General features: G+C 44.7%; 1 protein-coding gene across 2 annotated transcripts in view; it reads left to right on the forward strand.

Annotated features, from left to right (window-relative positions):
• The window catches only part of RRP36 (ribosomal RNA processing 36), a 42987-nt gene extending 40942 nt beyond the window's left edge, over nt 1-2045 (forward strand). For both annotated transcript variants that reach the window (XM_079968949.1, XM_079968950.1), the window contains exon 8: nt 372-2045. In XM_079968949.1, the coding sequence (XP_079825075.1) occupies nt 372-511 (140 nt within the window). In that variant the 3' untranslated portion in view covers nt 512-2045. The remainder of the gene's footprint in view (nt 1-371) is intronic.
• The last annotated feature ends 11246 nt before the right edge of the window (nt 2046-13291 follow it).

The raw sequence follows: 13291 nt of genomic DNA on the forward strand, positions 1-13291 counted from the left end.
GATAGTCTTCCCCTGACTCTGTTTACCTTCTATGAAGAAAGTCTGTCATGTTCCTCTCCTCTGCTTGGTTTGCATATTGGAGATGGTCAGCGCTGCCACTTTGAATGGTGTTCTCACCTGCTGTGTTCATTGGATCTGGTTGCCAGTTGCACTGGGGAATAATGCAGAGCAAAGGGACTGGATGGTGACTTTTACTGAGGGGGTGTGCAGTCATCAATGTGGATTTTCTTTTTTTTAATCATGGGACTATTAAAAGATGGGAGAGGACTGGGAGTGGAAGAGAGAGCTTGAATTAGGGATGGGAATTGCTAGTGACATTCTGAACATGGCTGGCTTGAATTAAGGCCACTTTCCCCTTTTGTTCTTTGTAGCTGATAAGCGGAAATTGGAACTGGCTGAGAAGTACAAAGAGCTGAAGAGGAGTGGGAAGCTGGAGGGCTTCCTGAGCAAGAAGAGGAAAAGGAATGCCGCCAAGGACAAAAGGAGGCTGCCTTTTAGGAAGGATGTGTAATATCTGGCTATGTTTGCCACACGCCATTTGACAGGTGCAAATCTCCTGCTGCAAATCAGCTATCGACTCTGGCCAGCAAGGTCAATGATCCCAAGTTTTCTCTGCTCCTAATGCCAGGGGCATTCTGGACCTCTGAACAAGCAAGTGTTTGAGCAAAATTAATTGGTGACATTCCCGGCCTGAGAAGCGTTCGCTTTCTTCAATGGGAAATGGATTGCATAATTTGCAAAAATTTCTCTCCCTCCTTCCAGGAGCAAGCCTCAGGCTTGGCACAGAGTCAAGGAGCACCACACACACACACACACACACACACACCTATTTCCCAGGATTCCCCGCTCCTTGTTTCTTCCACTACGCAGCCTGTGTAGACTTGGAGGCTCCCTGGTTTCCATCCACCTGCTTCTCTTGCTACTTATTAGTGATGCTTGGTTGTATTCCCAGCTGTTTTCTTTGCAGATTGCTGTGGAAGCTTAAGAGAGTTTCCCAGAAAGCAGCGTGCCTTAGCTTCATGCGCTGGTATTACGCAGGCCAGAATCTTCCACAAGATTTTCCGTATCTGGAAAATTCAAATACTGACAGTTGTAGTCTCTAAGTAAAAAATATGGTGGAGAATTGTCCCAAATAAATTCCCAATTAGCCCAATAAATTTCCAAAGATATGCTTGGGGAATATATAATGAAATACCACACAAAGTACGGTACATATATTACCTGTGGCAATATATTCATCTTTCATTTATTAACCTTACCCCCAAATCCTAATTTTTAAGTAATGGCCACCTCTCCATCTTACTAGAAACCTCTTTCATCAACTTACTCAGATAAAATTAAATCATTTTAATAATTGGAATCAGAATACCAAGTGTGTTAAGATGTCTAGGCACCAACAAAATCACCAATTTGTCTACAATCTGCACTAGCCCACCTGCAATTTCAGTCATTTAATTGTATACTCTCAAATTCTACCAAAACAACCAGAATTGGGTTGTTGTGTTTTGTTTGTTTTGCTGTGAATGTGCATGCTTCTAACATTGAACTGAAATCTGAGCAGTTTCTAGAAATTCTGTACAAAGAAACTAATTGCTGTCTCATTACTGGTGGCAATGAGTGTGTATGTCATTTTGACAGACCTGCTTTGGATTACTAACTGGTAAGGTGTTTTATAGCAACATTTCGCTGAACGAATTTTTGAAGTAAAGTTACTAATTTTATAAAATCAAACTTCTTCCTCTTTGAGCATCAAGTGAGTTTTTATTTGCAGGACTTCTTATTTTGCTAGGGCAAAGACATTTTCTCACCATTTCCTCCTAATTTGCTCTCGCCCCCCCCCCCCCCGCCTCTTTTATCTGTTTCTCTCAGTATGGCCTGATATTCTCAGCTAGTAATAATTGCCATCGTGGCTTCATTCCAGATAAGCAGATCACGTTCCGGTTTTTATCTTGCATTCCAAATCTTGTCAGACCTTTAGTTTTTGCCCTTTTCTCTCTCTCTGCTTCTGAGCCAACTACAACTGCTCTGTATTCTTGGAAGTGGGGGGGTGGTGTCACTTTTTATGGGTGGACAGGAGAATTTTGCAGGGGCTGTGGTATGACATAAGGAGCACGCTTCTCAAATTTAGCACTTTGCATCTGTGTCTCTGTGCATTTTGCAGTTGCTGTCTGATGCTACCTTTATATCATAGAATCATAGAATCATACAGTTGGAAGAGACCACAAGGGCCATCGAGTCCAACCCCCTGCCAAGCAGGAAACACCATCAGAGCACTCCTGACATATGGTTGTCAAGCCTCTGCTTAAAGACCTCCAAAGAAGGAGACTCCACCACACTCCTTGGCAGCAAATTCCACTGTCAAACAGCTCTTACTGTCAGGAAGTTCTTCCTAATGAAACTGGACTGCTTTTTTTAAAAAAACTTATTTTAATCTTCTCATCTAGAGGTACAAGGAGCAAAGAGGTATGCTGGGCATCTCAAAACCTTCCTACTAGAAATCCATCTTATAGCCCTCTGGTTTAGCACCTGCTGGCGTGAGATGAGAAGGTCTATCCAGTGCAGCATTCTGCTTCTAGGGAACCCTCAAGCAGGGCATGCAATTCTCATCCTGCACTTGCTCTCCAGCAATTGTTGTTCAGTGGCATATTGTCTCTGAATGTGTCTTCTGTGAATTTATCAGTCTTTGCACCAATACTCTTTGCTCCATCCTTTGTGACTTAGAAGTTCGGGGGGTTCAATGAAAGCCCTAAACGGCCTTGGTCCAGTATACCTAAAGGAGCGTCTTCATCCCCATTCTTCTGCCTGGACACTGAGGTCCAGTGCCAAGGGCCTTCTGCTGGTTCCCTCACTGAGAGAAGCCAAGTTACAGGGAACCAGGCAGAGGGCCTTCTCGGTAGTGGCGCCCGCCCTGTGGAACGCCCTCCCACCAGATGTCAAAGAGAAAAACAACTACCAGATTTTTAGAAAACATCTGAAGGCAGCCCTGTTTAGGGAAGCTTTTAATGTTTAATAGGTTATTGTATTTTAATATTCTGTTGGAAGCCGCCCAGAGTGGCTGGGGAAACCCAGCGAGATGGGCGGGGTATAAATAATAAATTATTATTATAATAATAATAAAAGCTGGGATTTATTGATTTTCTAGCAAGAAGTTGAATTCCATAGCTGGTATCCAATGGTATACTTTCCCAGTTCGCTCACAGAATCCAAAGAGACCTGTAAAATCTCATGCCCTGGGACTGAGGAGGGCTCTGGCCTCTGACACCAACCCGGGAACCAAGAAATTGAGAGACTTCAAGAAACAACAACATGGCAAGGAGAGAACAAGCCCGTCTCTATCCATTGGCCCTAGAAGGAGCAGCTTCAGTGAATTGGATCCTCCTGTTCCCCCGCCAGAAAGAAAATTCTGTTCCGGTTGCCAGTTTCCCTGGCACTGCAGAACAGAAAGGAATTAATCTCTGGCCTCATCAATCAGCCAAGATTACTGCAATGTGTTGTACATGGGACTGCCTCTGAAGATAGTTCAGAAACTTCAGCTGGTGCAGAATTCAGCAGCCAGGTTGCTCACTGGGGCAAGACGGTTTGATGATATAACACCAGTCTTGGCCTGACTTCCTCTCTCTATATGAACTCACCCAGACCCTGCAATCGTTATCTGAGGCCCTTTTTCGTGTGCCTCCTCCATGAGAGGTCTGGGAGGCGGCAACACAAGAATTGGTGTTTTCTGCGGTGGCTGCCTATTTTTAGAATGCTTTCACCGGTGAGGCCCACCTGGTGCTGGCAGGCCTTTGGCTAATTAAACAATCTATGACCTTTTAAAGTGGGTGGTGGGTATTTGTCTTATTACTATGTTACGCATTTTTGTGTTTTTAATTGTAAACCCCCCTGCGATCCTCGGATGAAAAGTGGTACAGAAATTTAACAAATAATAAAAAAAGGCTTTTAAAAATAAATTTCCATTATACAATACAGACACAGCAAAGAAAAGAACTTAGCATTAAGTTTATGGTATCCTTGTACATGCTCTTAAAACCACGTGCATTGCACCAACTTTGCTGCATTTTACCCAGGTTTTCAGGGCAACGGACAAGTTGCCGTGAAGCACAGTTGCACTTGTGTAGCTTGTTTATGGAACCAATTTTAAATAATTAGCAATGCAATACCGATTACCGCCGAGTCTTTTAATAGGCAAATAACACTGGCAAAGTGCAGCAACTCCTCTTCATGGTGTTATTGATTCTGATAGCTTGCAGTGATGATGGGAAGAGGAAGAAATGCAGTGCAGTTTATCTTAAGGTTTATATTCCTCGCTTTATGTGCGCGGATGGATTGACGTAAACAGTGTTGTGTTGGCTGATGGTGCTGTAAACCTGCGCTGTACACACTGTTACTGAACAGAGCAGGGCTGCAGCTTGAAGAGGGAAGGGGTCCTAGATTCCCAGAAAACATGAAAACAACCCGGAGGATGCACAGAGAGAAAGAGAAATGGACTCACGGCTCAAAGCCCTGGAAAGTAGGGCCAGGGAAAAAAGACATGGTCTCTTGCGCTTGGGAAGCAAATGGGCATTTGGGATTCTGGAGGAAGCTGAGAGGATTGCTCATCTTCTTTCTCGCCTGTCGGAAGCAGAACCACGTGGGTCTCGGGTGGAACCCAGTTGCCCTCTGAAGTGAGACGGGATTGGAACGCCCTTCCGAAGGGTGAGGTAAGACATCTGCTCTCGTAAGAGATTGATTAATCCTCCCCAGCAAAATAAAGGCTTCGCTATATTGCAGGAGTGTTTTGGTGCCGTGATCAAGCGCCTGACCTTTTCCTCGCAGTACCTTCCCTCTTCCCAGTGTGAATTACATTCCTTGAGCTGGAACACCTGAGGCATGTTAAGCACAGATCTCACTTGCCTGGGCAACAGCTTCGCCTGGTTCTTTTCCAGCAGTAAAGTTTACCGTGCGCTAGGCTAGCATCCTGCTGACTTGGTTCCCTGCAAATTAGCACAGGTTGAAGAGCCCTCATTCCGATGGACTGAAAAAATCTAAGGGCAGCCTGCTAAACCGTCTAGTTCAGGTACCCCCAACCTGCGGCCCTCCAGATGTTTTGGCCAACAACTCCCATGATCCCTAGCTAACAGGACAAGTGGTCAAGGATGATGGGAATTGTAGTCCAAAACATCTGGAGGGCCAAAGGTTGGGGATGACTGGTCTAGTTCATTCAGAAGTCTGCATGAGCACAGCAGCAGCACTCTTCAGTTCCCAGTAACTGCCTCTGGCAGTGGAGATAGCTATATTTTATTGTGGCTAGTCACCCTCAACAGCCTTGTTTTCCTTGAATTTGTCTAATCCTTTTTTAAAGTCATCCAACTTTGTTGGCCGTTACTGCCTCCTGCAGGAGTGAGTTCCAGAGTTGCTTTATTATTATTATTATTATTATTATTATTATTATTATTATTATTATTCCGCCCATCTGGCTGGATTTCCCCAGTCACTCTGGGCGGCTCCCAACAGAATATAAAAAACAATAAAACATCAAACATTAAAAACGTCCCTAAACAGGGCTGCCTTCAGTTGTTCTCTAAAGTCAGATAGTTGTTTATTTCCTTGACATCTGATGGAGGGCGTTCCACAGGGCAGGTGCCACTACCGAGAAGGCCTGGTTCCCTGTAACTTTACTTCTCGCAGTGAGGGAACCACCAGAAGGCCCTCGGTGCTGGACCTCAGTGTCCGGGCAGAACAATGGGGGTGGAGTCGCTCCTTCAGGTCTAGTTTATACACTGCATGAAGAAGTAAATTCTTTTCTCTTTCCTAATCTTCCAGCATTTCACTTCATTGGGTGTCCATGAGTTCTAGTGTTAGGAGAGAGGGAGAAAATATTTTCTCTTATTTTCTCCATGCCATGCATAATTTTATAAGCTTCTATCACATCCCTTCTTCCAAATGCTGTAACTTTTCCTCCTACGAGATTTGCAACTTCCCCTTGATCATTCTGATTGCCCGTTCTGGGCCTTTTCCAACTCTACAATGTCCTCATGAGGCTACCAGAAAATTTAAAAAATAATTATGACTGTACACAGTACTCCGAATGCAGGTGCATTATAGATTTGTATTAAGACAGTATGATATCATAAGTTTCTTTTAAAATTCCTTTATTAATGTTCTCAGGCATGGAATTGGCTTTTTTCACAGCGGCTGCCCACTAGGCCAAACATCTTCAATGAGCATTCACTACAACCCCAAGGTCTCATTACTGGTCAGTCACTGCCACTTGAGACCCTGTGAAATTAAGATTCTTTTGTGCCCACATTCATTATTTTACATTTGCTGGTTTGGAGCCCTTTGCCCTGTCTTTTTGTTTTAATGACACTGAACAATTTAGTATCTTCAGCAAACTTGGCCACCTTACAGCTCATCCCTAACTCTTAAGATGATTTATGGACGGTGGCGGCTCCTCTATTAGGCAAAGTGGGGCAAGATTCTGAGCCCTCCAAAGCCCATGGCCTAGTCTTTATCTTGTTGTCCACAGTCATCAATAGATTTTTCACTGGCTGAGAAGCTTCCTAGATACTTCTGCTCACTTCCACTCCTTAGGTCCTACCCCTGTCTCCAGCAACTCTTTCCCACAGAAATGTCTTCAGTAGGGCAGTGGATTCTTTTACTCATTTTTCTCCCCATTTTTCTCTGTCAGAAGCCACAGGAGAGAAAGGGGAAAGCAAGATAAGGTTTATAATGGGGGTGGGGGGTGGGACCCTGGTAGCCCTCCCTGTCAATCATTCTGCCTTAAGTAAATCAGAACCATGCATTCTTCCTGCGGTGTGTTCTGCATTGTGTGCCAGAGAGGAGGAGGAGTTGAGTCGTTTAGTCATGTCCGACTCTTCGTGACCCCATGGACCAGAGCACGCCAGGCACTCCTGTCTTCCACTGCCTCCCACAGTTTGGTCAAACTCATGCTGGTAGCTTCCAGAACACTGTCCAACCATCTCGTCCTCTGTCGTCCCCTTCTCCTTGTGCCCTCCATCTTTCCCAACATCAGGGTCTTTTCCAGGGAGTCTTTCTTCTCATGAGGTGGCCAAAGTATTGGAGCCTCAGCTTCACGATCTGTCCTTCCAGTGAGCACCCAGGACTGATTTCCTTCAGAATGGAGAGTTTTGATCTTCTTGCAGTCCATGGGACTCTCAAGAGTCTCCTCCAGCACCATAATTCAAAAGCATCAATTCTTCGGCAACCAGCCTTCTTTAGAGAGTTACTGTGATGTTAACCCGCACTAGAAATTGAGACAGCAAGGTCCCCCTCCTAAACCAGTGAGAGGAGTGTGGTGTAATGGTTAAAGAATGTTGGTTGCACTAGGACCTGGGAGAGCAGAGTTCGAATCCCTGCTCAGCCATGAAGACTCACCTTGGGCCAGTCAGCATCTCTTAGCCTGACCTGCCTCACAGGGTTATTGTGAGGATGCAATGGGGAGGAGAGGATAACCACGGACACCACCTTGAGATCCTTGGAAGGTGAAGGTGGCATATAAATGTCGTAAATGAATAAACAAACCAAGGTTGGACACACTTCAGTTTAGTTAGGCACCAAGTACAGTGGTACCTCGGGTTACATACATTTCAGGTTACATATGTTTCAGGTTACAGACTCCGCTAACCCAGAAATAGTACCTCGGGTTAAGAACTTTGCTTCAGGATGAGAACAGAAATCGGGCTCCGGCGGTGCAGCAGCAGCAGGAGGTCCCATTAGCTAAAGTGGTGCTTCAAGGTAAGAACAGTTTCAGGTTAAGAACAGACCTCCAGAACGAATTAAGTACTTAACCTGAGGTACCACTATACCTGTGTAACTGGCAATGCTTTTGTGTGTCTGCACCTTTGCATGGGAGGAGGATGGGAAGAAAACCAGGACAACTTGACCACACACCCCCCCGCCATGTGACAACCTTGGTCCTTCTTACATTGCCTCCTTGGCCACGGGCCGCCCCACCAGGTCCGGGGGCTAGTAGTTGCCGCTGTTTATGAACAAGTTAAAAAGCATAGGTCCCTATACCAATCGTTTGGGGACTTCACAGGCTAGTATTTATTTATTTATTTATTTATTTATTTATTTATTTATTTATTTAACCAACCCCACTCATCCGGCTGGGTTTCCCTAGCCACTCTGGGCGGCTCCCAACAGAATATTAAAAACACGATGAACATCAAACATTAAAAACTTCCCTAAACAGGGCTGCCTTCAGATGTCTTCTAAAAGTCAGATAGTTGTTTATTTCCTTGACATCTGATGGGAGGGCGTTCCACAGAACTGCCAGAAGGCCCTCAGAGCTGGACCTCAGTGTCCAGGCTGGACGATGGGGGTGGAGACGCTTCTTTCAGGTATACTGGGCCGAGGCCGTTTAGGGCTTTAAAGGTCAGCACCAACACTTTGAATTGTTCTCGGAAACATACTGGGAGCCAATGCAGGTCTTTCAGGACCGGTGTTATATGGTCTCGGTGGCCATATACCCTGGTACCTTTTGGATTAGTACAGGTTGAAGACCCCTCATTCCTATGGACTTACAGGAACAAGATTGCTAAAGCCGCTGGTATTCTCAATCTGCACACACACAAAAGCAGTCCTAAATGTGCCCCTATAAGGAAAGCAGAGATGAAAGGTCAGTTCATTTCCATTTCCAACCCCCTGCCGTAAAATTCCCTTTCTGAATATATTTACAAAGTTAATGAGGAATTTTATATAGTGGGCAGAGTGTACTGAAGTAATACGAGTTGTCTCGGTACGTACTCGTGGAAATGAATGACCCAAATACGGGGAAGAAAGCTACTTTCTCAAATTAGTGGAAATCATAAAAGATTAAAATAGCTATTGGGAATCGTAAAAAGCAATGAGAAGTAACCAGCCCTCTGCCTGGGGGGAAATGGGGCGGTTGGGAAGAGAGATGCGCTACATCGCTACCTGCTATGTTTTGCATGGAAGAGGGCAGTAATAGTGAATTATATGCAGGGACTCAAGCTTGACTCTGTTCTGGCCGAGCTCTGACAGTCCCCATAATAGTCTTGCCATTCTTTCCAAGTCTGGCAGTGCCTCTTGTACTTCATGCCAACTCAATATATTGGAGTTGAACTCTTGGCTTCAGCGGGATCTCCCACAGGCAACAGTCCCAGAGGAGAAGAGAGATTTGCTCATTTCTTTGCAAAAGGCACCCTGCACTTTGGCTTTAGATCTTCAGGACTCTCCAGCTCTTTCAGAAACCTCGTCTCGCCGTTGCTGGTCCTGTTTTTTCTCCACTTGCACAGACACAAACAGGGCTTGAGTGTTCTTCCAAGAGAAGGAGCAGCAAGCTCCTTGCAGCAATTCCTCCTCTGGCTCATGGATAATAAATAATAATAATTTTTTTAAAAAATTTATACCCTGCCCTTCCCAGTTTCAGAAAACCGGGCTCAGGGCAGCTCACAACAAATTTAAAACACTTAATTGTGATACAACAAAAAACAGAATAAAAGCGTGAATAACAATGATTTCAAAGTTCTAAAATCAATTTAGGGGGAAATCCATCCAATAAACATTAGATGATCACCAGAGCTAGCTGGCTAAATTAGTCCTATTTGGGCCAGCAAGGAGGCCGGGGGAGAATTAGCTGTGGGATCCCAGAGCGGGTAATCTTCATAAAAAGGGGAGGGGAAGAGAAGGAAGGAAGGGGAATAAAAGATCAGGCTAAATTCAGATTGAAAGCCAGGTGGAATAGCTCTGTCTTACAGGCCCTGTGGAAGGAGGTTAAATCCTGCAGGGCCCTGGTCTCATGGGACAGAGCATTCCACTAGGTCGGAGCCATCACTGAGAAGGCCCTGATTGTGTCAGGGGCAGTCAGCAATAACTCACAAGGCGTCAGTGAAGTTAACTATTCAAAGAAACAAAATAGCTCAGGTCTAGTGAGTGTAGCAACTCTTCCCAGTTGGTCTTGCCCCAATTAGACAGTTGTGAGGACTGAAGATTCCCACCTTCCTACAGTTCTCTAAGTCTCCTCTTCCTTCAGTCCTTCCCTTGCAACCTGAGACTTATGCGCCTTGTCTGTCTTTGCTCCTCCTTGTTCATACCTTTTTGGGTTCTGGGAGACCAGGAGGGAGGGGAGCTGGACACAGCAGGAGGGGGAGCCCCCCCCCCGGCTTCTTCATCAGCCTTCCTGATCTTTGCCTCTTGGCTCCCCTCTTTTTCTGGACCTCTCTCTGCCACAGCTCTTCCTGCTCTCCAAACCCTGCCATCTTTTTTATTTTTATTTTATTTATTGAAATTATATACCGCCATATACCCGGAGGTCTCGGGGCGGTTCACAGAATAAAAGCAAAAATATAAAACCACAAAATACATAATCAAAATAAAAACAAGCCAAAAGGCCCCCCCCCCCAAAAAAAAACACATTTTAAGAAACCACATTTTAAAATCAGATCAACCAAAGGCCTGGTTAAAAAGGAACATTTTTGCCTGGCGCCTATAGGTGTATAATGAAGGGGCCAGGCGAACTTCCCTGAGGAGAGCATTCCACAGATGGGGAGCCACTGCAGAGAAGGCCCATTCTCATGTTGCCACCCTCCAGATCTCAAGGAGGAGGCACACAAAGAAGGGCCTCAGAAGATGATCTCAGGGTCCGGGTAGGTTCATATGGAAAGAGGCTGTCCTTGAGGTATTGCGGTCGTGAGCTGTTTAAGGATTTATAGGTCAAAACCAGCCCTTTGAATTGGGCCCGGAAACCAATTGGTAGCCAGTGCAGCTGGACCAGGATCGGTGTAATATGCTCAGACCGTCTTGCTCAGGTGAGCAACCTGGTGGCTTAATTCTGCACTAGCTGAAGTTTCCGAACCATCTTCAGAGGCAGCCCTATGTATAACACATTATAATCTCAGTTTCCAACACCTCCTGCTCTCATTCTGCTCCCTTCTTCTCCCTCTGACCACTCATTGCCGTCCCACAACCACTCTCTGGGCTCTGAACCGTCTTCCCTTGGGGGTCCACCACTCCTGGGCATCTAACCAGTCCATAACACATGGGGCCATGTTGGACTTTCCCTTCCCGCAGTGTGTTGCTCCTGGGAGCCAGACAGTACAGACTCCGAATGGCCCTCGGTCCTCTGGGAAATGGCAGAAGTCACAGTGTGCTTTCCTGAAACTCTGCAATCCCCGGGGGAGCTTAGCTGTCTCCCTACACTTACCCATAGAATTGTAGAATAGCAGAGTTGGCTTACTTAATGGCATTTTATGGCTCGCTTCCTACAAAACACCTCAAAGCGATTTTCACAATAAAACCCCCGGCAATTCTAGTCGTATTCCATATGTAAAAACAATACAACTTCATGTGCATGTAAAAACCAATTTAAAATCCAACGCAGGTGTGGGCTTCAATAGATTAAGTATAATCGGGAAATTATGGAAACAGCTGACTGTGATTCAGTTAACAACTATGCTGCAGGGATAGGGGTAAGCATGTGGAAGTGTTACATAAATGGAGTTTAACAACTAGACCAAAAATGGGTTTGGGAATATCAGGAGAAAGGGTGGGCTTTTTATCAGTATAAAAATTGAATTACAAAGTCCATTAAAATTCCAAAGTATTACGCTATTGTGGAAAGGGTGTTAAGTCTATGATGAGATGGGAGACATTCCCCAATTTGTATGAGTAGTTATGCAAAGTTATGGGCAATGCATATAATTTATAAGTTGTGTGCTTAAAAGTCGGTTAAAGAAAAAAGAAAAATGTCATAATGAATGGTCCTACAAACAGATTCAACATTTTCCCAAAACTTACAGCAAGTAGTCTTATTATCTCAGTGGGTGAACTAAGCATTAAAAACCATATCAAATACACTATTTTTAAGGTAAGTTTCTTCCATAGCTTTGCTATGATCTATTTTTTATTTTTTATTTTCCCTTTAGTACTGCTGCCACAACGTAGCTCAATATTATCTATTGTCTACTTCACTTTAGCCACCAGCAGCCATGGACAAGCCTAGAACAAAACACCGTGGAGCTCTAAATGTAAAGTAAAAACGAAGTAAAGGTAAAGGAACCCCTGACCATTAGGTCCAGTCGTGACCGACTCTGGGGTTGCGGCGCTCATCTCGCTCTATGGGCCGAGGTAGCTGGCGTTTGTCCGCAGACAGCTTCCGTGTCATGTGGCCAGCATGACTAAGCTGCTTCTGGCGAACCAGAGCAGCGCACGGAAACGCCATTTACCTTCCCACCGGAGCGGTACCTATTTATCTACATGCACTTTGACGGCTTTCGAACTGCTAGGTTGGCAGGAGCAGGGACCGAGCAACGGGAGCTCACCCCGTCACAGGGATTTGAACTGCCAACCTTCTGATCGGCAAGTCCTAGGCTCTGTGGTTTAACCCACAGCACCACTTGTGTCCCTAAAAAACAAAGTAGACTATATTTAAAATAACTGATATAAACAGATGGTGGTATGTGTATGGTTACTTAATAAACTATGGGTTGCACCCAGTGTTAGTCCTATTCAGAGTAATTAATTAACATACATGGCTAATAAATATGGTCTCCCAACCCCACATTTTTCATTCCAAAAGAAAAGGAAATTTCCCAGTTTTTCAACAAATTTGTTCTCAATACATATTGTAAATTATACTGCACTACTGTAGGTTATACTATGCAAACCTATTCAGTACTACCCTATCCCTGACTCAAGCAAAGAAATGGGAGTTATTTTCCTCCAGTATTTGAAAATTGGCATTTTTGCTGATACCAAAGAAATGGTCAGCTAATTTGGAAGCCTGTTTCGTTCTTTTGTCACTCATACCCTGTAATTCCATTCACATAACCCTGTACCAGAAATTCTGGGATTTTGCAATGTTTCCAAAAGAGATGGAGGTAGCGTATGAAATCACAACTTTGGATTTCAAAAGTAAACTGAGCACTATTCCGACTTGCCTCCCGCTTAGTTATTGAGCGTTAAAGTTATTTCTCGCTCTCTCATGATGCAAACGAAGGCCTTGGATGCAGTTGTTCTTAATTTAAATGGAAGCTCTTTCATAACTGTGTCTTGAGAGACAATGCATTTTTTAGAAAAAAGCTGCCCTTGCTGTAAGATTCATGATAACGTCGAGAGAGAGAGAGAGAGAGAGAGAGATTGAGAGCACAATTGCAAAACACTGCTTTGGCTCTGCTCCACCAGTTTGTTAAAAACCCAGCTGGTAAGAGTTAGGGATGCAAGAACTCCCTGAAGAGGTAGTTTTCTTCCACCTGTTCTTTCCACAGATGACAGAGAGCTCCAAGTGCATAGCGAAAGGGTTGAGGTGGCTCATCTGCTTGCCAAG

The sequence above is a fragment of the Podarcis cretensis genome (assembly GCF_951804945.1).
Source record: "Podarcis cretensis genome assembly, chromosome: 3".
Taxonomy (NCBI): domain Eukaryota; kingdom Metazoa; phylum Chordata; class Lepidosauria; order Squamata; family Lacertidae; genus Podarcis; species Podarcis cretensis.